A 24,421-nucleotide genomic window follows, 5' to 3' on the forward strand; every position below is an offset into this window, starting at 1 on the left:
CCTGAGGAGGTCCTTAACTACTGTAAGGCTCGGTTTCCCCATCAGTGTAATGGGGCCATAATCTCTTTCTCAAAGGTCTGTGGTAAACACTGAAATAACATTTGTGAAACACTTTTAAAAAGTGCTTTACAATTTCTTTTTCATTGCATCTACCTTCTTATAGGGTCTTGGATGTGTGTGTGTGTGTGTGTGTGTGTGTGCCCGCGCGCACAGCACTTTGAGGTTAGGAGTTCTTTGGAGAAGACAAAGATTTTACTTCCACATTTTCTTAGCATCCACTTTGTGCTAAGGACTGAGATGAAAAAAATTGTCTATGCCCTCAAGGACCTCATGGTCTACTAGGAAAGACAAATGAATAAAGAGATGCTCAGTTTATAATGAATGTGGGTGGGTACAGTGAAAAGGGACCCAGTAGTGTGTGTGTGTGTGTGTGTGTGTGTGTGTGTGTGTGTGTGTGTGTGTGTGTGTTGGGGGTTGAGGGGAGTCCAGGCAACTCCCACCCCTTCCAATCAGTGTAGACTGGAGGGTAGGTTTGTGAAACCTCTCTCCAGCCTGGGATGTTGTTGGCGCGTCTCTTCCCAAGTCCTCAGGAATGGGGAGAAGAGACGGGTAGAAGCCCCCTCCCCGCCCCTGGGCCAACCTGCCTCCCGCAGCCCGGCCGGGCGCCTTACCGAGTCAGACCACTGGGAGGCTGGGGGAGCCGGGTTGGGCGAGGAGGCGAGAGAGATGGGGGAGCTCTTATTTTGACAGGGGCCTCTCCGGGCTCTGGTATGAAGGCAGAAGGAGGCAGCCAGAGAGCCCCGATGCTTATTCAGGCTGGGGAGAGGAGCCGAGTGGAGGGGCGAGCGAGGCTCCGGCAGCGCAGGGGAACCCGGGGAGGCGGCGGCGCGCGGCGGAGCCAGTGGCCGGACATGCCCCGGACTCGGGGCCGCTGCACCACTGCCGCCGCCCGGAGCCAGCCGGCCGGACGCCCGCACGCCTGGGTCCCCCGGCGCCGCGCCGCCCGGGGGCTGCGACCCGGACCCTCGGCGTCCGACCAACAATAAGCGCCCAGACAGCCCCCTCCCCGCCCCGCGCCCGCCGTCCCCGCGGGCCTCGGGGAAAGTGAAAGGAGGAGGCGAAGGAAGGGAGGAAGGAAGGAAGGAAGCAAGGAAGGAAGGAAGGGAGGAGGAGCAGGAGCCGGAGCCGTGAGGTTCGGGGCCGAGACCCCAGCCCCGAGCCCCGGGCCGGGCGGGTGTGCACGCTCTCCCGCCGCTGTCCGGCGCCCACGACCATGCTCGGCGGTTGGGAGGCAGGAACCCAGGCGCCCAGCGACCCCCGGATACCCTCTCCCGGGCCGGGCTGGTATTGAGATCAAGGCGTCCAGGATCAAAAGATCACCGCCTGCCCGCCCCCCTCCGCACCTCCAACTGGCAAGCCGGAGGACCCCAATCCAGTCACCGACCCTGATCTGGTCATGGCGTCCAGCTCCGGCCTGGCGTGAGGACCCCCGACCCGCGCGAGGTGAGGGGTGGGCTGGGGCCGAGGGTGAAAGTCATGCCAGGCGGGCAGAGGCGCGAGGAGGGAGATCCAGTTTGAACTGGGGAGGGGGGACACAGTCTGATTGTCTGTTGCCCTCTGGCATGCACCCCCAGGCTGTCTAAGGGTTGGGGGACACCCCCAGGGTTAGTGGTGGCTACTCTTGGGCCCCCAGTCAGGTTGGCAGCCCCAGAGCTCAGGGGGGAGGGCTTAGGGACAGCCAGGGGACCCTGCCACCCTAGCGCAGAGAACAAGGCCGGCCTTGGGCCAGCTGGAGCAGCAACCCTGCCCTGGGGGCTTCTGGGAGATGTAGTCCCCCTCCCAGGCTCCCCAACCCCTTGGGTCTCAGCACCCCAGCACTCCTCCCCTGGCTGATGGGAGCCTCCAGAAGGAAGTGCATTAGGATTGGGGATTGCTGGGGTTACCCTCTGCCCCCAAGCACTGCCTAGGAGCAATAGGGGCTGTGACTCCTGGAGTCTCCCCTGCCAAGGATTCTCAGCAGTGTGGGCTTGGCTGGGGGGTGGGGCAGTCACACAGTTCCTTGGAGGTGTCCCTGCACTGCTTAAGGGGAGGCTCCCCCTGCCTTGGTCCTGGGAGTTCCTGGGGGAGGAATATGAGGAAGAGAAGTGAGACTTAAGGCTTCTTGCTTGTCTGGAGTATGCCCTACCCCTGGGCTGCTGGAATTTGGTTTCTGGAGACACTGAAGTCTACTCTCCCCTTCTCCCTCTGGGTTGCTGGGAAGGAGCGTGTCCCTCACAGTCTGGGAGTCTGGAGGGTGTCTCTCTGGAGCAGTGAAGCCAGGATCTGCTTCTGTCTGTCTGTCCAGCCTCCTTCCTTCCGGGTTTTTCTGACACCCCCGCCTCCCCCCTCCTTCAGTCTGTCTGCTGCTTGGGGTGTGTGTCTGTGTCTGGGGAGTGGTGGAGGGGGGCTCTGCTGCAGGGAGGAAGAGTGTTGCTTTGGGAGAGGTGAGCTGGGCATGTGACTGAGCCATGGGATAGGGGCTTGAGGCCCACTTGATCTTTGGGCTTGGTGTCCCGTTTTACCTAGGAAAGCTGTCTTCACACTGTGTCTGCGGGAACCCTACTGATGTCTCTGGGCAGCTCTCTGAGTGTGACCTCCAGACCTCCTCTTGTTCTGCCCACTCCTCAGCCTCTCTGGAGAGCAGACACTTTTGCTGGACCTGGCTTTTCTGCTGCTCCCAGCATGGGTCTTGCCTTCTCTGGTCAGGACCATGATTTTATGGCCCCAGGGGAAAGCATGATCAGGCCCTGTCTTTCGGGTGTCATCTGTGAGGCGACTGGTTTGAAGCCTCAGGATGCAGTGAGAATGGGTCAGGAAGGTGAGGGATAAGGGAGGTCTGGTAGAAAAGGAAGGTGTTGCCTCCCCAAGGTGATCAGGCTCCTTGGCCTTGGAGAACCAGGCCTGGAAGGCCAGGGTCCAGCCACCTCTCTCTAGAGGCTCCCTGCTTACCTGTGTTGCTCCTGATTAGGGGTGGGGCCTGGGGGAAGGGTTGATGTTTAAAAAGGGTGCTGGTTTGGGGGTAGAGTACCTATCATCTTCCATCCAGGGCAACTCTTGTGTTTGGGATAGCAGGGGCCCCATGGCTGGAGACAGGTCCTGGAGGTCCATGTGCGGGTTCGAGATGAGTCTCTAATTACCGGGCTTGAGGGTCAAGGTGGGACGACATTACAGAGTCCTGGAGAAGGTTTGGTGGTACAGAAACCTGGGACTAGCACAACAGTGGTAACTTGGGGCCTCGTGAACTTGCTTATTGACCCTGTGCATGGCGCCTGTGCCTCTGTCTGCGTAGTTCCTGGCCCCCAGCTTCTGGGTTCCTGGGTTAAGCAGAAGGCCTGGGCTGGAGACTCCGCTTCCCTGAACAAGCAGGACAGTAGCCTTCTGGGCAGAGGCCTAGTGGGTGGCAGTGTGGACTCAGCTGGAATGCCTGGCACCTGCTTTAGATTAAAGGAGATGCCTGCAAAGGGGGGATGCCTGCCTGTGGGGGAGTGGCTGGGATGGAGTTCCGTGTAGCCCAGGAGTGGGGTGGAGGAAGAAGAGGACCAGGGTTGCAGGTAGCAGCAGCTCTGGCAGGAGTGGAAGGAGCCGGAACTCACCCAGCTCTGCAGTCCCTCCTCCAGGGAGTATAAGACCGGAGCCGGGGGGCAACCCCACACTGCCTCTGGCGCCACAGGCTGAACTTCTGCCCCAGTGCCCAGGGGACGGGGCAGCTACTGGGAGCCAGAGTGTCTGAGTGTCCGTTCTTCCCGGGACTGGGAAAAGCTTGCAAGGAAGTGGGGGGACACTTCGGGGTTCTTGTTTACTCTTCCTGGGGCTCCTTGGTTGCTGGTGGTGAGGCACCCCAAGAGCCTGGGTACCCAGGGGTGTTGGGGAAATGACATCCCTTCCTTGTGCCAGGAGCCCTGGGCACTGCCCGGGTGCTGACCTGGGGGGAGGGGGCAGAGGGGGATGGCAGCGTGGGAAAGCGGGCAGCCGTGGGAGCCAAGCGGGTGCAGGCTGGGTGCCGCGGGCAGGGAGCCTCTGCCAGGCCCGCTCTCCCTGGGGTGGGGCTGGCTGTTCCAGGGACTGGCTCAACCTGTTGAGCGCCTGGCTGCTGTAGCTTGGCATGTGTGCCCCTGCCTGCCAGCCCTGGCAGCTGCCCACCGTAGCCACACTGGAGGGGCTGCCCCCAGGGATCTGGGGAAAGGCAGCTCAGAGTGGCCAAGGGGCCGGGATGGGTCTGGTAGAGGCTCATCCAGAGAGTGCTGTTTCCCCAGGTCCAGTCCTCTATCAGAGCTGGGCTGGGGCCAGTTGGAGGGCTGGGTAGCTGGAAGCCAGGAGCTGGGGGGCTAGGCGGAGAAGGCCCCCATTGCGCTCTCGCTCTCGAGGTGCTGCTTGTCCTTTGGATGGGCGGCCCTAAAGGCAGCCTGGAGTTACAGCCTGGAATTTCCTCTGCTGGGTGCCAGGGCCAGGCCTCCAGAGCCCCACCCCCAGCCTGGCCTGACCTCCCCTCCCCGGGAGAGAACTGCCTACTTTCCCTAGAGGCTGGGGGAGGGGCAGTAAGGGCATTCTGCTGCCCTGCGAGGGGAGGGGTGACTTCCTGGGTGTGGGGGTATGTTGCACTGCCTCAGTCTCCCCAAAAGCCCCCCTCCCCATGAAGAAGAGGGAAGCCCCTGGTTCCCCAGGAGCTGTCTCCCACCCTGCTCTGAGTATGGGGAGTCCTGGGTCCCACGGAGGATCTCTGAGCCCTGTGGGGCCCTTGCTGTCCCCCCACCCCCTCGAACCCCTTAGCTTTGGGCCCACCTTTGGGCTCTACTAGCTGGCAAAGGGGAGCCTGGTTGTTACTCTGTAGAGGAGAAGGTGTTGACCACCGCCCATAAATGGGGGAAGTGGGCACAGGCAGCTTCCCTCTTCCTCTCACTCCTGAGGCGAAGGGCAGCCTCCCCTGCCTTCTTACTTTTTCAGTCAGTGGCCAAAGCAGAGTCCTCTCCTTCTGTGCCTCCTTTCCACCCCAGGCCCTTCCTGCTGGTGCCTAGACCACCTGACCCTCCTAACCTTGGTGTCTCTTCTAGGCCCCCCCTCCCTGGGGGGCTGGGATTCCCTCTGCCCCACCCCCTCTCCAAAGGGCTGGTGGCCCTTCGCTGGCCTGTCTTCCCCTCCCCCCCACTCTCCACCCCCCAGCCTCAACTGGGAATGGCCCTGAATCCAGCATTTCCAGCATTTCGAAACCAAGATTGTTTTGAAATCCCTGAGTACTTCTCCACCCCCCTCGGGCTCCCCTCCTCCCCACTAGTCCAGAATTTAGTCCTCTAATCTGACCTCACGCTGTGCATTGCCAGGGTCTGTGTGTGTGTGTGTGTGTGTGTGAGTTCGAGTGCTAGCACTCAGCCACGTGCATACTACTGTGTGTGTGTGCACACAGGCGTGCACGGGCATGTGTGTGTGTGTGTGTGTGTGTGTGTGTGTGTATCCCAGTGTGGGTATATCTTCTGTCTGTCAGCAGGTCTGTGTGACTGGCCCCTGTCTTCTGTGATTCTGGCTCTCCTCATTCTCTGGGAGTCTGGCAGCCTCTGTGGGTCTCGAGGCATTCTTAGGGAGTTTGGGGTTATTTTTAGGAGATCGAGATCTTGGACGTGTATCTTTGGGAGTCGTGTCTGTGTCTCAGTTGCACGTCCCAGGGAGTGTCTCTGAGGAGTGTGTGTGTGTGCCTGGGGTTGTGTCTCTTTGATGAGTTTATGTGTCTGTATACATGTGTGTGTGTTCTGCTTCTGTGCCTGCTTCTCTCCTCCTGCCTTTGAACATGTCTGGTGTGTGTAGTCACAGGTCTCCCCGCAGCAACCTGGGACATGGAGTCCTCTGTCCCTTGATAGGGAGATTTCCTGGAGTGGGGCCAAGGCTTCTGGCAGGGCCAGGGTCCTTGGAGAGAAAGTGGTGGCATGGGGAGACTTTGGGATAAACTGCTCCCCTCTCCCTGACTGGGCTCTCTTCCTCTGTCCCTCACAGACACCCAGCACCTTTGGGGTCCCAACACCCTCTTCTTGACCTCGTGATACAGTGGTGGGTGATCATAGGGAGGCTAGTGCCCCAAAGGAAGGGCTAGGAGAGGGAGGTAAGCCTCCATCCCAGTCACTTGCTTCACTGGGGTTGAGGAAGGGGCCGGCCACCTCAGACCTGGGAGCTTGGTGGCTAATTTAAGATTCAGGAAAGTTGACTTCTCTAGCTAGGGAGAGACAGCAAAACAAGACAAGACACTCATATTTCCAGTCTTTACAGAAGACAGAGGAGGCTGGAATCCTAAGGGGGTGATATTCCACCCCAGAAATACAAGGCATTTGGGGTATTTGGGGTGGGGCCAGCTGCCATTGTAGCCTGGGAAGTCCTTCATGTTTAAGTTCATTCTGCAATTAGACAGTGTTCTACAGTGGGGGAGGAGGCCAGGGGGGGAGCTTTTTTTTTTTTTCTTTTTCTTTTTGCCAAAGCAAGGGTGGTGATAACAGAGTTATGTTAGCATGGGATTCGGGCCCTGGAACCCTTGATAATCTCCTATGACTCAGTATCCCATCCTGGGGTCTCAGGCTCTAACTGAATGCTTTCCTCTAGAAGCACTTAGGTCAGATCAGTGAGGAAGAAGAGGGCCCAGGCAGGGGCTGTTTGTAGGAGTCCAGGGCCTGTGCAGACAGCAGCAGGATGTAGGCAGAGGATAAGCTGTCCCTTCCCCCCACCCCTGTGGCCTCTGGTCCCAGGACACAGTGGGAGGAAGGGAGGCCTAGAGGCACAGGTTGGTACAGTGCTCAGTGACCCAGCAAGGGGAGGGCTTTGGCAAGGAATTTTCAGTTTGTTTCTCAATCTCTGTCTCTGAGACACGCACACACACGTCACTGCAGACACCTTCAGGAGATGAGCCTAGAAAAGTCACCTAGGGGGCGGTAGGGCAGGGCACTACCAGATGGGGCTGTGTGGAACCAGCTTCATTCTGGCGGAAGAGGCCCCGCACCTGCCCTCTTGAACTGGAAGTTGGGCCCAGCTGGAGGTCTCCTACCCAGCTCCCCCTTCCTGGGCCTGGGAGCAACACAGGCTGGACAGGGTTAAGTCTGGTTGGCAGGGACACCCCCCCTGCCCCCAGTGCAGAGAGAGAGAGAGAGAGGGAGGGGTGGTTCGCAGCTTGCTCTAGTTGGCGTCTCTCCCAGAATTCTTCGGAAAAGAACTCCCCTTTGACCCCCAGTACAAACTGAGCCCAGCCACCAGCCTCCCTCCCGCCTGCCTGTGGGAGCTTCACCCAGCCCCCCTCCTACGGAACTGCTAAGCCAGATCCTCTCACCCTAGGCCCTCCCAACCAGGCCGGTGGGGACTTTGCGTCTTCTGGGGACAAGGGGTGTAGCCAAAGGGACCACACATGGACAGGGGAGAGGCCCCATTCTTATCTCCGACATAGGATAATCCTGGGGCTGGCTGGCACTGAAAGCCAGGGTCCTCTGGTCTCCCCATCCATCCCTCCCCCAGGACCTCAGGCCAGGTCATGGGAGTCATTGGCCCCGCCTCTGTCAAAGGCATCTTCCAGTGCCTTCTCCTTTCCTGCTTCCAGGATAGGGAGGGGGAGCAGTGTGGTGCAGCAGCTGGGTCAGGCCTGGCTCCCAGCCAATCCACAGAAGTCCTGGAGTGGGGGGGGGTGTGGGGGTGTGGTGGTGTCCAAGTAGCTCAGAGACTTCCTGGAGCTGCAGGCTGTGTGTGTGTGTGTGTGTGTGTGTGTGTGTGTGAACTCGTTTCTGTGGTGTACATGTTGGGGGAGGGGCTGGGGTTATGGGAGGAGCAGGGGCCTAGATTGCTGGCTTGGGGCTTCTAGCTGTGAGTGACCCTCTCTCCACAGGGAGCCCCCTTCCCAGACCACACCCTTGAGCCTGAGCCCGGCACACACGTTACTCCTGAGGTGAGAGCTCCGTGTGCTTGTGTGTGCCCTCTGCAGCCTCCTTGCTGCTCTCTTGTCTGCTGGTCTCCTGCTTGGCTTTTTGTCTTGGGCGCCCTCCTCCTGGCTTTCTGCCCCCACTTCTCCTTTCATTCTCCTGCCCCCAGAGGAGGGGAGCTAGCAGCCTGACAACCTGGAACCTGGGGGGTGGGGGTGGGGCAGGGAGGGGTAAAGCCCCACCCCTGTGAAAGTCCCAGGTCGTCTCTGAGCTGGAATCTTTCCAGGCCGGGAGGTGGGGAGCTCCTGCCCAGTCACCCCTGGAGGGCAAGGTAGGGTTTCCTGGTCATCCCAAGTGCTTGCCCCGCTCTGTCCTGGCTTTGGCCTCCCCCTGCTGAGTCAAAGCCAGGGTGGCTATCAGCCACCGAAATGTGGTTTCTGCCCTGGCCTCCAGACACACACACACACAAACACACACATACACATACACGCGTACACGCACACACGGAGGCTCTCTCCCTACTGCTAACCCCCTCTCCTTCCCTCCCTCCCTCCCCTCCTTCCTTACTTAGCAACAACTCCCTGAATTCACAACAAACACGCCTGTAGGCTCCTGGGCTGACTAGGGAAGGCTGCAGAAGGCGGAGGTCTGGGAGGAGGCTTGTCTCTCAGACTGTCCTCCGGAGGGAGGGGCTTCTGATCCCCCCACTCTCCTTCCCGGGGCCCCGCTGGAGGCCACTGCCTCTCAGGGACCAGGAGGAAGTCATCCTGTTTCCAACTCAGGCAATGAAAAAAGTGGGGAGCAGTGACAGGTGTGGCTGAGCAGGTGTGGGGGCAGGGCTTGGACTCTACCCGTCACTAGTGAGTCCCACTTGACTTTTGACCCCCACCTGGGGAGTGAGAGGGGCAGCAGACTCCTCTCCAGCCCACCGGTCTCTCTCAGCAGGGGCCCTGTGTTGTCATGGTAACTTGCCTGGCTCCCTTCCGACTATTAGGGACCAGGATGGTTGAGGAGGACATAGCGGACTGGGGGTGGGTGGGACTGGGGGCCCCCCCCGGAGAACTTTGCTCTCAGGGCACCTGTGCCAAGGGGGTGGGGAGGGGTGCCCTCTCTCTGATCTCTTCCCTGGGCAGGAACTGTGGCCTCTAGCCAGGACCTGGGGCACATCGGGTGTGGAGGGAGTGTGTGTGGAATGGTGAGGGGCGCCCATTCTCTCGTTAGAGCACTGATACAGGGTGAACTGGTCTCGCAAAATGGTTAAGAACCCCGTTGCGGGCATGTCTGTGTTCAAATCCCTATTCTTCTCATTCTGGACCGTGTAACTTAGGCAAGTCACCTAACTTCCTTGTGCCTTAAAGTGGGGGATCATAAAAGTACTTTGCTGTAGAGCTGTTGTGAGGATTAAATTAGATCGTGTGTATGTGTAGCGTTCAGGACAGCCTGATGCGACGGCATAAAATGCCCAGTATGAGGTAGTGAGCCTCCTCTTTGCTCCTCGACATTGCTTTCTGCAGGAACTCCTAACCCCACCCCTGGGGGGCTTTGGGGGGAAGAACGGGTTGGCTGGGTTGGCCGTTGGCAGTGGAGGACTGGGGAGTGGGGATGGGGGAAGACAACTACTTTGGACTCCGAGATTCTAAGACCCTTCCAGACTCACTTTGTCACTGCCTCAGTCTCCCCACTGTTGAAGCCAGCTCACATCTTGGGTGCAGGTTCACCAAATGGCGGTAGACCCAGAGAGAGGCCTGGGGGACTTAGGACACGTCCCTCCCTATCTGCCAGTGCTTCTCAGGCTGAGCTCTCCCTCCCCCAGGCTGCTGGCTCAGATCAACTTTAGCACCCCTCCCACCCTTCCATCCCTGCTGCTCTGTTCTTTCACCAGGCTGAACGCAACATTCTGTCCTTAAATGGCTTAACTGGCTGCCTCCTCTCCTTCCTGGCCTCAGGGGTCAGGGACCTTCCTTGGGGAGAACAGTGGCAGTGTGGAGCTGTGACATGCGTGGCAGCTGTTAGGGCTGCCCCAGGGTCCCCCGGATTCCCTGTACCCTCTGCCTGGGCATTTTCCCCGAGTGTGGCAGAGCAGTGCCCAGGCCTGTGATATGTATAGAAGCCCAGATGGGCATGCCTGGCACCTGCCACGCACAGACGGGCAGGGAGGAGGCATCCTGAAGCTCAGAGCGGGGCTGGGGTCACATCAGCATCCACAGGGGCCAGAGGACTCTTTTCGTGGGCTGCGTGGTAAGTGTGGGCAGCGCTGGAAAGAGTTCTGCTTCAGCCCTGTGTGCCCTGGGGTAGGGCGAGTGCCAAGGAACACGGGGTGAGCAGGGCTTCTGAGGGGAGTGGCATGGAGCCGAGGCTTGGGAACCTCCGGAGGAGGACCCCAGGAGTGGACAGCAGATAGGTGGTTTGGCTCTTCCGGGGGAGTGAGTATCCAGATCTCAGGGGAAAGTGGATTGTAAGATGTGGCAGAAGTGCCTGCGATCCCAGGGCGCCTGGGTCTGAGACCTGGGCTTGGCTGCCAGGAACCTTCTCTGGCCTGGTACCGAGGTGGGTGGGCTGGAGCCCCTTGGCTCTACGCATCCTTCTGGAACCCTTAGCCCTTCTTCTGGAGCCAGAGAGGACACTTCCCTTCTGTGGGCCTGAAAGTGAGGGCTCTGGGTTGGCCTGGGCCGTGCTGCACTGCTGGGCTGGCCATGCCGCCTATGCCCGGCCCCTGGGGCCTGTTCCTTGGGCAGGCTGGGGCTATTTTTGGGATCGGGCTGGGGCTCTAGGGCTGGTTTCAGATGTTCCAATGTGAACAGGAGAAAATGGGAACAGATGGCTGGAGGGTCCTGCTGGGAGCAGGTTATTTTTAGGGCCTTATTAACCCTTTGGGGGCTTGTGGAGCCACCCTGAGAGGGGCAGCCCTCTCTAGTAGAGAAGAGGACAGGTCTTTTCCCTGGACCCCTGCTTTCCAGAACTTCCTGCACCAGTTGCTCCTCTGGCCCTCTCAGACCCTTCGCTCTTTAAAGACGTGCGTGCATGACAAGAAAGTGGGCTCCAGCTTCCTCCACCCCAAGTCCTGCAGGAGATGACCAAGTAGTCAGGGAGAGGGCTGCCTGGCGGGGGGCAGCTGGGCCACCGTTGACGGGAGATCCCCTCTCACTTGCCTCCTGAGGTTTTGAGACACACACCTGAAGCTAAGAGAGTGGATAACTGCTTTCTGGGTTCACACTCTGGTTTCGAGTGTATGTCGGTGAAGTTAGTGATGCCCAGGGAAGAGCTAGCTGAGGGAGCGGGCCTCTTCCAGGAGAGCAGAAGAGCCTCATCTTTGTACCTGGTCCCCCTTATGTGATGTCCGTGGGCCCCATTCCCTTGGATGCTCCAAGGGCAAATGCCTACCTCTATTTACCAAATGCCCACATATCTGGGGGCTATGAGAGGGTAAAGAAGGGGAGGGACATCGTGGCCAGAGGTGGTTTCTTGAGGGCCGAGTATGTCATAGGCATTCTGTGAGATGGCTTCACTAAGAAAGCCATCTCACCCTATACATGGACCCTCACTTTGAAGATGATGATACAGGTCAGAGGGACAAGTCCTCTAGCTCAGATGGGGCAGGATGTGATTGGCACCTTGTCTCCCTGACTGTGAACCCGGCCCTCATTGCACTCCCGGCCTGGCATCCCAACCCCAGGTGGTGAGGCTGCTGGGGACAGGATCTCTTCAGAGAGCAGGTTTCTGGAATGGGTGTGGGAAAGGAGGCCTGGGGGCAGGGGACCCTGCTGTCCCTGGTCTCACAATCCCCTAAGCCCTTCTACCCTGAGGGTGCCAGGACTGACACCAGAAACCCCGTTTGGCCTTCCTGTCTTCCCTGCGGGAGGATCACAGGCATACATCCTGTCTCTCAGTCCCCACCCCCACCCCGTCCTGGCCCACAGGCTCCCGCTTCCTGCAGGGTCACGGCCATCTGGATGTCAACGTGGGCAGAGCTGGAGGGCCCTCCAGGTGCTGCTGGGGCCAGGGGTTTGGGCCAGGCAGGCGAGGCGAGGGGGCAGGGAGGATGTGTCGGCCACTGGCGGTACCTGGGGGAGCAAGCCGAGCGGCGGGCGCTGGGTGAGGTCCCCGCCCCGTGGTGCGCTGCTGGCTGTGCCAGCAGTCTGCCCGCACTCTGGTCCTCCCACAATGGCCCCATTGTTCCCAGCCGCCAGGCAGTTTGGAGGAGGTTCCTAGGCCACCCCTACCCCCTCCCCAAACAGGGGCCAGATTAACCCCTTGGAGGACAGGCCAGGTGAGGGCCCACAGGGGGCTACCCTGCCCAGTCCTCCCTTCTGGGCCTCCGGGCTTTGGGAAGTCACTTTTCACCCACGTGTACAGGACCACTCCAGACACTGGGGTCTCCCCCTGGGAGGGAGGAGCACCTAGACCCTCTCCCACCCCCACTGTGGTGCAGGTGCCAGGGGCCAGGAAGTGCCAGTGGGGTGGCAGGCGGAGACCAGATATATTTGGGCCGGTGGGGCTAATTCCAGCCACCACTGCCTGCCCTACTGGCTCCTGAGCTCCTTTCCTTCCTGTGAAACCAGAGCTGGGTTGGGCCTAGCTCAGGATTTCGGTGGATTTAAAGAGGCAGCACCATCTCTGCCAGCCTGGCTTCCTCTCCCCCTCCCCAGGTAGGGTCTGGGGCAAAGAGAGGACTTAAAAGAACTTCTGGCTCTTGCCTTGCCCCGGGCTAACCCTGGGCCCTTACCCCGGTTGGGGGTACCAGGCTCTTGGCAGCTCCTCTCTCCCAGAGCTTTGGGCGGGTGGGGTGGGCGGGGGTGGGCTGTGGTTTCCTGTGTTGGCTGTTTGTGCCTGGCCCAGAGTGCCCGCCGCCTGCCTGGGCTTCCTGCCCTGTCTTGTTTCCTTGTGCCCCCCACCCTCCCTTCCCCCTCCGCCCTGAGGGAGGGAGCAGCCAGGGACTGGGCAGCAGCCTTTGGGGGCACCCCACTGCCAAGGCATGACTGCGTCCCAAGGCCTGGCCACCTTGGCACTGGCTGAGGGAGCCAAGAGAGGTGACTTCAAGCTTGTCTAGGCAATGCCACTCATCTTACAGACTCCAGAAGGGACAGTGGGCACCAGAATGGGCAGAACACCCCCTTCTCCCCAGAAGCACCTTGTTCAGAGACCCCGACTAGAGTAGTCTGGGACTAGGAGTTCCCAGAGAACTGCAGGACTGGGGTTGCCTGGCAACACCCTGGGGCTGCAGGTGGGGCGAGGTGGTTTGTCAACCAGACAAAAATGATTGATTTGCATGGTCTCCTTTGGCAAGAGGTGGGGTTGGGGGAAGTGGGGAGAGCTGCTAGGAGCCAGGGTGAGGGGAAGGCCTCTGAGGACACACATAGAGGGTCCCAGAGCAATCACCTTGGTCCTTGAGCAGATTTCCTGCTGGGCTGTGAATCCTTGACCTCCCCACTTGGGCTGAGTCACCACCTCAGGAAGAGGAAGTAATCTGGGTTGTAGAGGAGAGCTTCTAGGGACCAAGGAGTCCCGAAACCCAGGAGAAAAGGGACCCAGCCCTTGTCTTGGGAGCTCCGTCTCCTTGAGCCAGGGGACAATAGTTCCACCCCCATGGCTCCAGGAGGGCCTGAGCAGCCCATTTCTTCTCTAGAGGTGTCTGCCCACCGTACTGGGGAGCATGGAGCCTCCAGACCATTTTCTCGTTGTCTCTGTTGGGTGGTTTTGAGCTAGGCAATGAGGCCGGGGGTCCAGCTGGAGAACCAAGCAGGGGGTCCCAGCGCTGGGGCAGCTGAAAATAGTCAGGTTGCCACTGGTGTGTGAATGCCCATTATACTTGTGCTGGTTCTGTGTTGAGCATCCATTGACGGCATCTGTGGAAGCCTTCCTGATCTCCCTCCCCCCACCGGGGTCAGGTCCACTGGCTCCCCCTAACGCCCTAGGGAAGGCCATGGGGAAGCAGCTGACCTCAGGCTCTTTGTCTCAACAGCCTCCTGATCCGTGCTCCTGGCCGTTTGCTCCTGCTTGTGAGCACAAGTCACCACTCCAGAGTCCTATGCCTTTCCTTTCCCTCATCCCAGGCGCTCCTGCTCCTTTGCCGGGAAGCCCCCTTCACTCACAGCACCCACCAGGAGTTAGCCACCCCCCATCCCCAGGCCCTCCAGGTGTCTTGGGGGGAGCTGAGTGTGTAGAGGAGGAATGGTCTTTGGGAGCCCCTGCAAACTCCTGAGGGGTAGGGGGGAGGTGTGAGATGGGAAAGTCCTGACTCATCTGTGCTTGACTCAGCTCGCCCTGCGGTGGGGTGGGAGCGAGGGGGTGGAGTCGGAGAGGGGAGGGCCACTCCAAGATTCTGCTGAGGACTGACTGGGGACACCGGAGAGGACTAATTTTCTAACAGCCCCTTCCCAAAATATTCCAAGTCCCAACATTTGAAGCTGTAAACACAGGAGGTAGTGCAGGCAGGCCCAGTGGCTAGAAGTCCACCTTTCTGGTGCCGGCTCAGATGAGGAGTCCTGAATCCAAGGGAGGGGGGAGAAGACACTGAAGTTGGGGTGGAGGAGCCCCAGGAATGGGGTCTCGGAGCTGCCACTACTGGTCACATGACCCAGGGGCACGTGGATTCCTTTTGGCACACCTCAGTTTCTTTCTGGTGAAATGGAGATAATAATACTGTCTCTTTAGGTGATAGGTAGTTTTGAGGACTTTGGTGGTGAAGGTGAGAGCTTGAGTGAGACGCATCGGCCACAGGCCCGTCCCTAAGCCCAGGTCCCTCTCCAGCCCTCCTCTTAACTGCTTCTGCTCTAACCTGTTGCAGGAGATGGGGGCTGGCCGAGAGAGGCTTCCCAGCTGGCCCTGGACTTTGGAACTGTCCCCTGAGGAACCTCTCTTCCCGGAGGGAGACCTAGAGAAGGGAAGGCCAATACGCCTGGGGTTAATTTAGGGTTAGACTCCCACAGGGTTACGGGTGGGTGGGGGCCTCGCCTCCGCGTCCAGCCCAGCCTCCAGCAGCCCCGCTGGGAGCGGCGAGAGTGCGCACCGGTGTCACGCTGGCCGGATCACGAGGGCGAGGCTGGGCCCAAGTCTCCCCCCCTCCCCCACCCCGATCGGTGGGGCCGGGGAGCGCAGGGCAGGGGGCGGTTGGGTGAGGCTTCTGTGTTTGCGTGAGTCTATTTGTTGGTGTATCTATGGCCCCGCGTGTATGTGTGTACGCGCGCGTGTGTTCCTTTGTCACTACGGCTCAACTTTCTCTGGTTCCCTTCGGGCAGGGTCTCAGTCTTTTCATCCGTTCCATGAGTCGGCGCGCTCCCTCTCTGCCGTCGGGCAGCTTGGGCGGCTTCGGGTGCCCCAGGCTGATTCCGTGCTCCTGCTTGGGCCAGCGCCTCCCTCGCCCTCCAGTACACCTCCGCGGGTCGGCGTGGGCGCGCCTCTAGTTTCCTGGGCTCCGTGCGTGTCTTTGTCTCCCCGTCCACGTGTGAGCTGTGAGTGTGTGTGAGTCAGAGTTCGGGTGCTTGCGGGTCTCGGAGCCCCTGCCAGGCGGCGCCCAGCGCTAGGCCGAACCTCGGCCCGCCGCCGCCGCCGCCGCCCCGCCCAGCCCCCGGCCGCACTTGGCCGGGTGTCTGTCCGTGCGGTGCGTGCGGGGCCCGGCAAGGCACGCTGCAGTCCTGTCCGTCTCCCGCTCCCTCGCTCGCTCGCTCGCTGGCTCCCTCGCTCGCTCTGCCTCTCCGCTCGGGCTCTGCTGAAGGGGGCGGGGTGGGGTGCAGGGGCGGGGGGGGGAGGGGAGGCTCCTGCATTCTTGCGGTCGGGGAGGAATCTGAGCCAGCGTTACTGGTCTCCAGAAGAGCCCAGCTGCAGCCCCGGGGCCCCGCCAGGCCTCTCGCTGCCCGCCCGGGCCTGCTGGAATGGGCACGGGCTAGGCCTCGAGCTGGGGGCGGGGCGGGGCATTGCCCCTACCCAGGCCGCCTCGGCGCCGGGGGGCGCCCTGGGGGCGGGGCGAGAGGAGTTCCCCACCCCGGGTGAGGGGCGTGCCTGGGAGCGGGAGTCCCCCAAGGGGCCAGAGCAGACCTCACGGCCGCCCCACGCGGGCGCCTTTACAACCTATCCTTTTAGTGACTTCTGCCTCTGCGGCCCGGGGAAAGGGGGGCCCTGCTAGAGACTGCAAGCTCCCTGAGGGTCAGGTGCGGGAGGGATGGGGATACAATCGGCCTCTAGGATAGAGACCCCACCTGGTAGTCCTCCCTTTCCATTCCCACCTTACCCTGTCTAGTTCCCTAGTCCCAGGGCTGTTGGGTCCTCCCTTCTCCCCTCCCCTCCTACACCCCCTCCCCAAGTCACAAGTTTTCTCTTTGGGGCTTGTTGCTGCAGTCCGTGCTCCAGTACCGAGTACCTGGCTGGGCCCTGGGCACGCACAGGGGCCGTAGCCCCACTGTGTGTGGGAGCCATGAGGATCCTGGCTAACAAGACAAGGTGTGTGGGTGTCGTGGAGGGCGGGAAGTGTGTGTATGTGTGGAGTGCGGGGAAGGGAAGGGCCCAGTGATCATGGGGCTGAGATGTGCTGGCTTGGACAGTAAGCCCTATGGCCACTTGGCTTCTCAGGCCACCGGTGGGCTAAAGAGGGGTCAGAATGGGATGTCCTGCCCTGAGGCAGGAGCCCACAGCCTTCATGTCTGGGCCCAGGGGACAGAGGGCAGTGGCAATCAGCTAGGCCTGCTGCTCTAGTCCCTTTCAGCCCTTGCCTCCTAAAAAACGGTTTGAGCAGACCCGGGCCCACCCCACTGTCAGGTCCAGTGGCGCCCTCTGGCCTCAGTCTAGCTGGGGGTGGAAGCTGGAGGGAGGGGCGGTGCCTGCCTCCCTCCCCTTCCCCAGGAGAAGCCGGCAGACAGGGCCAGGCGGCAGCAGCAGGACAGCAGAGCTGAAATAAATCTGAGCTGGTGTGGAATGAGGGGGGATAAATATCCTCTCCCGTGATGTGATCTTTCCAGCGGCTATTAATAGGTCTCCGGGGAGGGGGAGGCGGTGGGGGGAGCGGGCTGGAGCTTAAAGGGCCCGCAGCCTAGGCTGCAGGAATCCTTGGCTTCCAGCTTTGCTCCAGTCTGCTCCGCACATCGCTCCCCTCCCCCTTTCCTCCTGCTCCTGCCTGCCTGCCAGCCCTGCTGGTGGACCCCGACCCCCTTCAGGCTTTCCCCTCCTGCTCTGAGGAGCTGTCTGGACCAGTGGGTACCACTCTCCAGTGTGCTTGTCCCCACGTCCCCAGGGGAATGGGGCTGAGGCATGAGCAGTGACCCTCAGGTCCTGTGCCCCTCACCTGCGGGTGCGGGTGCGGAGCACATCAAAGTTGAGGATTAGGACCTTGGAAGGAGTCTGGAGAGAGCAAACCCTGAAAGAGATGTTCAAGTGTTGGTCAGGTGCTAGTTGGGGGGAGTTGCTGGGAGGCTTGCTGTCCGATGGATGTTGGGGGTGGGGGTGGATGCTGCCTCCCAAGGCCCTGGTTTCTACTTGAATTGTGGGGTCTGAGAGGTGGAGAGGATTGCCCTATCTTCACTCCCCAAGGTGGAGAAAGGCATCAGCCCTTGTCTGAGGAACCACAGGAGGAGATAGGGAATAGCTGGTGGTCTTAACACGCTCCTTGGCCCCCACCTCCATTACCATTAGGTGAGGTGGGATGGGGACGGTTAAAATGCAGGCATGCTAGGCCCCTAGCAAGATTAACCTTTCGTGTTTCTCCCACCTTGTCCCAGGTTACCCCACCCCAGGAGGAGAGAAGCTCCAGGGAGCCCGCCGCTGTCCCCGCGCGGCCACTGCCCCCCAGCCCCAGCCAAGCCAATGCACCCAGAAAATAAGTTGACCAATCATGGCAAGACAGGGAATGGAGGGGCCCAATCCCAGCACCAGAATGTGAACCAAGGACCCACCTGCAACCTGGGCCCGAAGGGCGTGGGGGCGGGGAGCCATGGGGCCAAGGCCAACCAGATCTCACCCAGCAACTCAAGTCTGAAGAACCCCCAAGCAGGGGTGCCCCCTTTCAGCTCACTCAAGGGCAAGGTGAAGAGGGAGCGGAGCGTGTCTGTGGACTCTGGAGAGCAGCGAGAGGCTGGGACCCCATCCCTGGACTCAGAGGCCAAAGGTACCCCATTTCCTGATCCCTAAGACCCCAGCATGTTCCAGTCCAAGGCCCATGCTTGCTGCCCCCTTTGCCTAATCCCTTTCCCTTGCTTCTCTCCAGCATTTATTCGGGGTCCCCTTTCTCTTACCCCCGTTATACCCACTGGCTTGGCCATTCTCTCAGGAGCGGGGGTGGCCAGGGCGGGGCCTTGTCATCTTCAAGTGCCACCCATGGAGGGGCCACACAGCGTGATGGTCAGCCTCATTCCTCTCTGGAGGGGGAGAGGGAGGTGCTCTGGGGTGAGGAGCAGACCCACACACCTCCTAAGGAACCTCCTGGTATCCCATCTGGTGGGAGTCTTTGAGCAGGCTCTGGGGCCTGCAAGGGTAGCAGTGGCTCTCCCCTCCCTCACCACCCCCCCCATCCCTAATTAGAACCAGTTGTGGTTGGGGATTATGCTGTGCTTGGTGCTGGGTGGGGGAAGGGAGACAGGCAGCGGGGCTGGAGAGAGAAATCAGAAACAAATGGTGTGGTGGGGGCCAAGGGCTGGCAAAGTGCCCACCATGGCCTGGGCAGTGCCCTCTTAGGGTGGGACATCTGGGAGAATGGGCCCATGGAGACCCTGGCTGTGAGAGGACGGGGCCTCTGGGCACTTGGTCTGACCCCTGCCCACCTTATCCTGCCTGGGCAGAGGTGGCACCTCGGAGTAAGCGGCGGTGTGTGCTGGAGCGGAAGCAGCCATACAGCGGGGACGAATGGTGCTCAGGACCCGACAGCGAGGAGGACGACAAGCCCATTGGGGCCACCCACAGTGAGTGCCCATTGCTGTCAGGATCTTGTGGCCCACGGTGCCCCAGGGGCATGGCTGCCCTGAGGGAGCCTCCCTCTCCTCACCTTCAAAGGCCTGAGTCTGAGAGAGAGCAAGGGTCAGGAACCCAGACTACTTCTTTCCCATCTCACCTGTCACTCTGTCCCTCCCTGCGCTGTGACAGCTTAGCCCCTGCCTTCCAGGTGCTCAGTGAGCCCCTCTTCCTAGGGACAGAGGTGGGATGGGGTGGCCCCTCCTGGCCCTACCACCTCCACCTCCTCCCATGAATTCTTGGCCTCTGCTGCCACCTACTGGTCAGTAGAGGGAGGGTGGTGAGGGTCCTGCATTGCTGGGAGCCAGACAGTTGGGTTCAGAAGTCTGGCTGAGCCTGGGTGGGAGCTGACCTTGGCTCTGCCTCTGGCGCCCATCCCCAGCCTCTGATTGATGGCTGGCAAATGCCTAGCGTGCATCACCAGGACGAGGCGTGGGTGTGGGTGGATGCCCACTCCTCTCATTCTTTTATTGACCAGTGTGTATTTGGGCCTTGCTCAAGTAATGGGGAGAACCGGACATTCTCCCGCCCGTGGGAAGCTCGCATACATTTATTGGGTGATTTCCCTCAAAGGTGACATCTCTTTGAGGGGAGAAACAACTTAATGCAGGTGAACTAGCCAGAGAATGTTAAATTGTGACCTGCTCGGTGGGCTGGGACCCTAGAAAGAAGGAAGAAAAAAATGTGCTGGCTCCTTTGCTACTTTGTTTAATCCTTCCAATAGCCCTGGGAAGTAGGGGCAATTACAGTTAAGATGCCTGTTGCAGAGGAGGAAACAGACCGAGCAGATGTTTTTGGAAGGAGTGGACCATGTCCGTACAGGTGGGCTGTGTAGGCTGGGACTTTAAAGGTCCTCTGGTCCCAGGTGCCCCCCCAGGGGACTGGCCATCCATGAGCCCCTCTGAACCCGTCAGTGACAGATGGGGGTGGTCACTGCCTCCTGGGACCCACAGCCCCCATCAGTTCACTTTTATAACTTTAGACTGCCGGGATGTAGAAACGTTGGAAGAAACAGGGAAATACGGAGAAGGTGCTACCATCCCATCCCCAGCACTAAGGCAACCACTGATACTATTTTATTTGTAGTTTGCCATGACGTTCTCAGAGAGTTCTTAGCTTGGGGGCAGCCGATGTAGCGGCTGGTAGCACAGACGCTGCAGTCACAACTTTGGTTGGTATCCTGGATCTCCCATTTATTATTTGTGTGAATTTGGGAAAGGGTCCCGGTTTCCTCATCTATAGGAATGGATTTCTTCACAGATTTGGCGTGAGGAGTAAATGACTTACTACGCATGACACTTAGAACACTGCTCATTTTCATTATTGTTACTGTACTAGAAAGTTCCTTATCGGAATAAAGCCTGCCTCCCTCCTGTAACTTGTACCCAGGAGTCCTAGCTCTGTGTACGGAGTATTATGCACCTTCCTCTTCCCAGGACAGCCCTCACACACTGAGGCCAGCTCTCAGGCCCCCCAACCCCCAAGCTTTTGGCTCTGTTATTCTGTGCAAAATTTGTTTATCTTGGCATGGGAGTGGGTCCACTGACTTACCTAGTCTCGTTAATGACCACGTGTAGATCTTTTTGGGGCTTGGACTTAGGTCTACTTTGTGACCATGGAACAGACATCATTTGGTGCTCAGGGTGGCCAGTCTACGCCAGGAGGGCACCCATTATGCCAGTCTTTTCTTTTCTTTTTTTTTTTTTAAAGATTTTATTTATTTGACAGAGATCACAAGTAGGCAGAGAGGCAGGCAGAGAGAGAGAGGAAGGGAAGCAGGCTCCCCGCTGAGCAGAGAGCCCGATGCGGGGCTCGATCCCAGGACCCTGAGATCATGACCTGAGCCGAAGGCAGAGGCCTTAACCCACTGAGCCACCCAGGTGCCCCATGCCAGTCTTTTCTAACTCTGTTTTCTAAGTGATTTTTTTGTTGTTGTTGTTGGCGACATAGTTCTGAAGTTGCTGTAAAAAGAGATTTCTTTGACCTGCCCTGCTGTGCAGAGCAGGGAGTTAGTGTTCCCATTTTATAGGTGAAACAACAGAGGTTTAAAGGGATGAGCTGTCTTGTTCCTAAGGGCACAGAGTCCGTTAGTGGTGAGCTAGAATGCAAAACCAGTCATCATTTGACTCATCAATCTGTGCAGTCTCTTGGCCTTCTCCCCTCACCTGGTCAGAGCATTTGCAGGTGCACACCACACCCCCCCACACACACACCCACACACACACCCGTAGTCTGTGGGCTCAGAACAGGCCTTTGGAGTCCCGGCCCAGGTTCAGATCCCGGTTCGGCACTGATGGGCTGTGTCATGTTGGGTGAGTAATGTCATTCCTCCAGAGTTGTTTCCTCCTCTGTAAAGCAGAGCGTAGGACACCTGCCTTCCAGGGATGTTGTGGTCAGAGGGAATCACATCTGTTAAGTGTCCTTTGGGATGCCAGGCACCCAGGGGAGCCTGTTTGTAAGCATCCCATTTCCCCTTCCCCTCATCTCCATATGGTCCCCATGATTTCTGTCCTGGTTGAAGACATCTAGGGCAAGTAAGCGTGGGCACCAGACGCATACCACCAGAGTGTGGCAACAGATCACCTAGCTGGCCTGAGCTGAAAAGCAGTGAGCCTGCCTGGGATGGGGTGGGGGGCAGCGCCAGCGGGCTCTCCTTTCTGAGTCGAGGCTGCTTACCGGGCTTCTCTCCTCTCTCGTGCAGACTGTAATGTAGCAGACCCAGCCATGACGGCCCCACAGCTGGGTCCCGGCCAAGCCGCCCAACTTCCCCTCAGCGAGAGCAGCGCTCCAGGACCCCCACATGGGCCACCGCCTGGCCTCCGGCCCGACGCCCCCGGGGGTGGGGGTGGGGGTGTCGCCGGCAAGCCACCCTCACAGTACGTGTACGTCTTCACCACCCACCTGGCCAACACGTAAGTGCCTCGGGGTGGGCCCAGCCTGCTCTGTGCCCCCCTCAGCCTGCAGTCCTGAGTGTCCGCCTGCAGGGAGCCAGGGCTAGGCTGGACTAGGTCGGGGAAGGGCAAGGGCTCCCCCCCAACCTGCCTCCCTGACCTTTGTGCCTGACCCTTCTGTGCAGGGCCGCTGAGGCCGTGCTGCAGGGCCGGGCTGACTCCATCCTTGCCTACCACCAGCAGAACGTGCCCCGGGCCAAGCTGGACCAGGTGAGTGGGGCGCCTCTGAGAACAGTGGGATTGCTGGTGCCTCCCCTTGCCTGGCTCATGCTCCGCCTCTGTCCTCCCACAGGCCCCGAAAGTGCCACCTACCCCAGAGCCGCTACCCTTAAGCACGCCATCCGCGGGCACCCCGCAGTCCCAGCCCCCTCCACTGCCGCCGCCGCCCCCATCGGCCCCCAGCAGCGCTCCGCCCACTCTGCCTTCAGATGGGCCACCTGAAGACGCCAGTCAGGACCTGACGCCCAACTCGGTGGGAGCAGCCAGCACGGGCGGTGGCGCCGGCGGCACCCACCCTAACACCCCTACAGCCGCCACCGCCAGCAACCCGCTGCCTCCGGGAGGAGACCCCGGTGGTGCCCCTGGCCCTGCCCTGCTCGGGGAGGCTGCCCCCACAGGAAATGGGCAACGGAGCCTGGTGGGCTCTGAGGGCCTCTCCAAGGAGCAGCTGGAGCACCGGGAGCGTTCCCTCCAGACGCTGCGGGACATTGAGCGGCTGTTGCTCCGCAGCGGGGAGACGGAGCCCTTCCTCAAGGGACCCCCAGGAGGAGCCGGCGAGGGCGGACCACCAGCACAAGCCCCTCCTGCCCCCCAGCAGCCCCCCACGGCCCCTCCCAGTGGGCTGAAAAAGTATGAGGAGCCCTTGCAGTCTATGATTTCACAGACGCAGAGCCTGGGGGGACCCCCGCTGGAGCACGAGGTGCCTGGGCACCCCCCAGGCGGGGACATGGGGCAGCAGATGAACATGATGATGCAGAGGCTGGGCCAGGACAGCCTGACACCAGAGCAGGTGGCCTGGCGCAAGCTGCAGGAAGAGTACTACGAGGAGAAGCGGCGGAAGGAAGAGCAGATAGGGTTGCACGGGGGCCGCCCCCTGCAAGACATGATGGGCATGGGGGGCATGATGGTGAGGGGGCCACCGCCTCCCTACCACAGCAAGCCCGGGGATCAGTGGCCCCCCGGCATGGGTGCACCGCTGCGGGGCCCCATGGATGTCCAAGATCCCATGCAGCTCCGGGGCGGACCTCCCTTTCCTGGCCCCCGTTTCCCAGGCAACCAGATGCAACGGGTGCCTGGTTTTGGAGGCATGCAGGGGATGCCCATGGAGGTGCCAATGAATGCTATGCAGAGGCCTGTGAGGCCAGGTATGGGCTGGACCGAAGACTTGCCCCCCATGGGGGGGCCAAGTAATTTTGCCCAGAATGCTGTGCCCTACCCTGGCGGGCAGGGTGAAGCGGAGCGATTCATGACCCCCCGGGTCCGGGAGGAGCTGCTGCGGCACCAGCTGCTGGAGAAGCGGTCGATGGGCATGCAGCGCCCCCTGGGCATGGCGGGCGGTGCCATGGGGCAGGGCATGGAGATGGAGCGGATGATGCAGGCACACCGGCAGATGGAGCCGGCCATGTTTCCTGGGCAGATGGCCGGTGGCGAGGGCCTGGCAGGCACCCCCATGGGCATGGAGTTCGGCGGAGGCCGGGGCCTCCTGAGTCCCCCCATGGGGCAGTCTGGGCTGAGAGAGGTGGACCCTCCCATGGGGCCGGGCAACCTCAACATGAACATGAATGTGAACATGAACATGAACATGAACTTGAATGTCCAGATGACCCCACAGCAGCAGATGCTGATGTCACAGAAGATGCGGGGCCCTGGGGACATGATGGGGCCGCAGGGCCTCAGTCCTGAGGAGATGGCCCGGGTGCGGGCCCAGAACAGCGGCGGAGGCATGATGGGTGGCCCACAGAAGATGCTCATGCCCTCGCAGTTCCCCAACCAGGGCCAGCAGGGATTCTCTGGGGGCCAGGGGCCCTTCCAAGCCATGCCCCAGGACATGGGCAATACCCAAGACATGTTCAGTCCCGACCAGAGCTCAATGCCCATGGGTAACGTGGGTACCACCCGGCTTAGCCACATGCCCCTGCCCCCTGCGTCCAATCCTCCCGGGTCGGTGCATTCGGCCCCCAACCGGGGGCTGGGCAGACGGCCTTCAGACCTCACCATCAGTATTAATCAGATGGGCTCGCCGGGCATGGGGCACCTGAAGTCGCCCACCCTTAGCCAGGTGCACTCACCCCTGGTCACCTCGCCCTCCGCCAACCTCAAGTCACCCCAGACCCCCTCACAGATGGTGCCCTTGCCTTCGGCTAACCCGCCGGGACCTCTCAAGTCGCCACAGGTCCTCAGCTCCTCCCTCAGCGTCCGTTCGCCCACTGGCTCGCCCAGCAGGCTCAAGTCTCCTTCCGTGGCGGTGCCTTCTCCTGGCTGGGTCGCCTCACCCAAGACAGCCATGCCCAGCCCTGGGGTCCCCCAGAACAAGCAACCGCCTCTCAACATGAACTCTTCCTCCACCCTGGGCAGCATGGAACAGGGTGAGTCAGCTGAGCCAGGCCTTGGGGAGGGGGGTAGGGGAGT

General features: G+C 60.4%; 1 protein-coding gene across 4 annotated transcripts in view; it reads left to right on the forward strand.

Moving 5' to 3' along the window:
- Positions 1-826: 826 nt before the first annotated feature.
- The window catches only part of BCL9L (BCL9 like), a 28,141-nt gene continuing 4,546 nt past the window's right edge, over positions 827-24,421 (forward strand). Inside the window, exons 1-8 of one of the 4 annotated variants that reach the window (XM_080815709.1) lie at positions 827-1,503; positions 7,880-7,939; positions 16,245-16,346; positions 17,618-18,003; positions 18,674-18,793; positions 21,544-21,754; positions 21,919-22,003; positions 22,086-24,378. In XM_080815709.1, the coding sequence (XP_080671835.1) occupies positions 16,321-16,346; positions 17,618-18,003; positions 18,674-18,793; positions 21,544-21,754; positions 21,919-22,003; positions 22,086-24,378 (3,121 nt within the window). In that variant the 5' untranslated portion in view covers positions 827-1,503; positions 7,880-7,939; positions 16,245-16,320. The remainder of the gene's footprint in view (positions 1,504-7,879; positions 7,940-16,244; positions 16,347-17,617; positions 18,004-18,673; positions 18,794-21,543; positions 21,755-21,918; positions 22,004-22,085; positions 24,379-24,421) is intronic. The other 3 variants (XM_080815710.1, XM_080815708.1, XM_080815711.1) reach the window with 3 other exon arrangements.

This window comes from Martes martes (genome assembly GCF_963455335.1).
Source record: "Martes martes genome assembly, chromosome: 10".
NCBI classification, from domain to species: Eukaryota; Metazoa; Chordata; class Mammalia; order Carnivora; family Mustelidae; genus Martes; species Martes martes.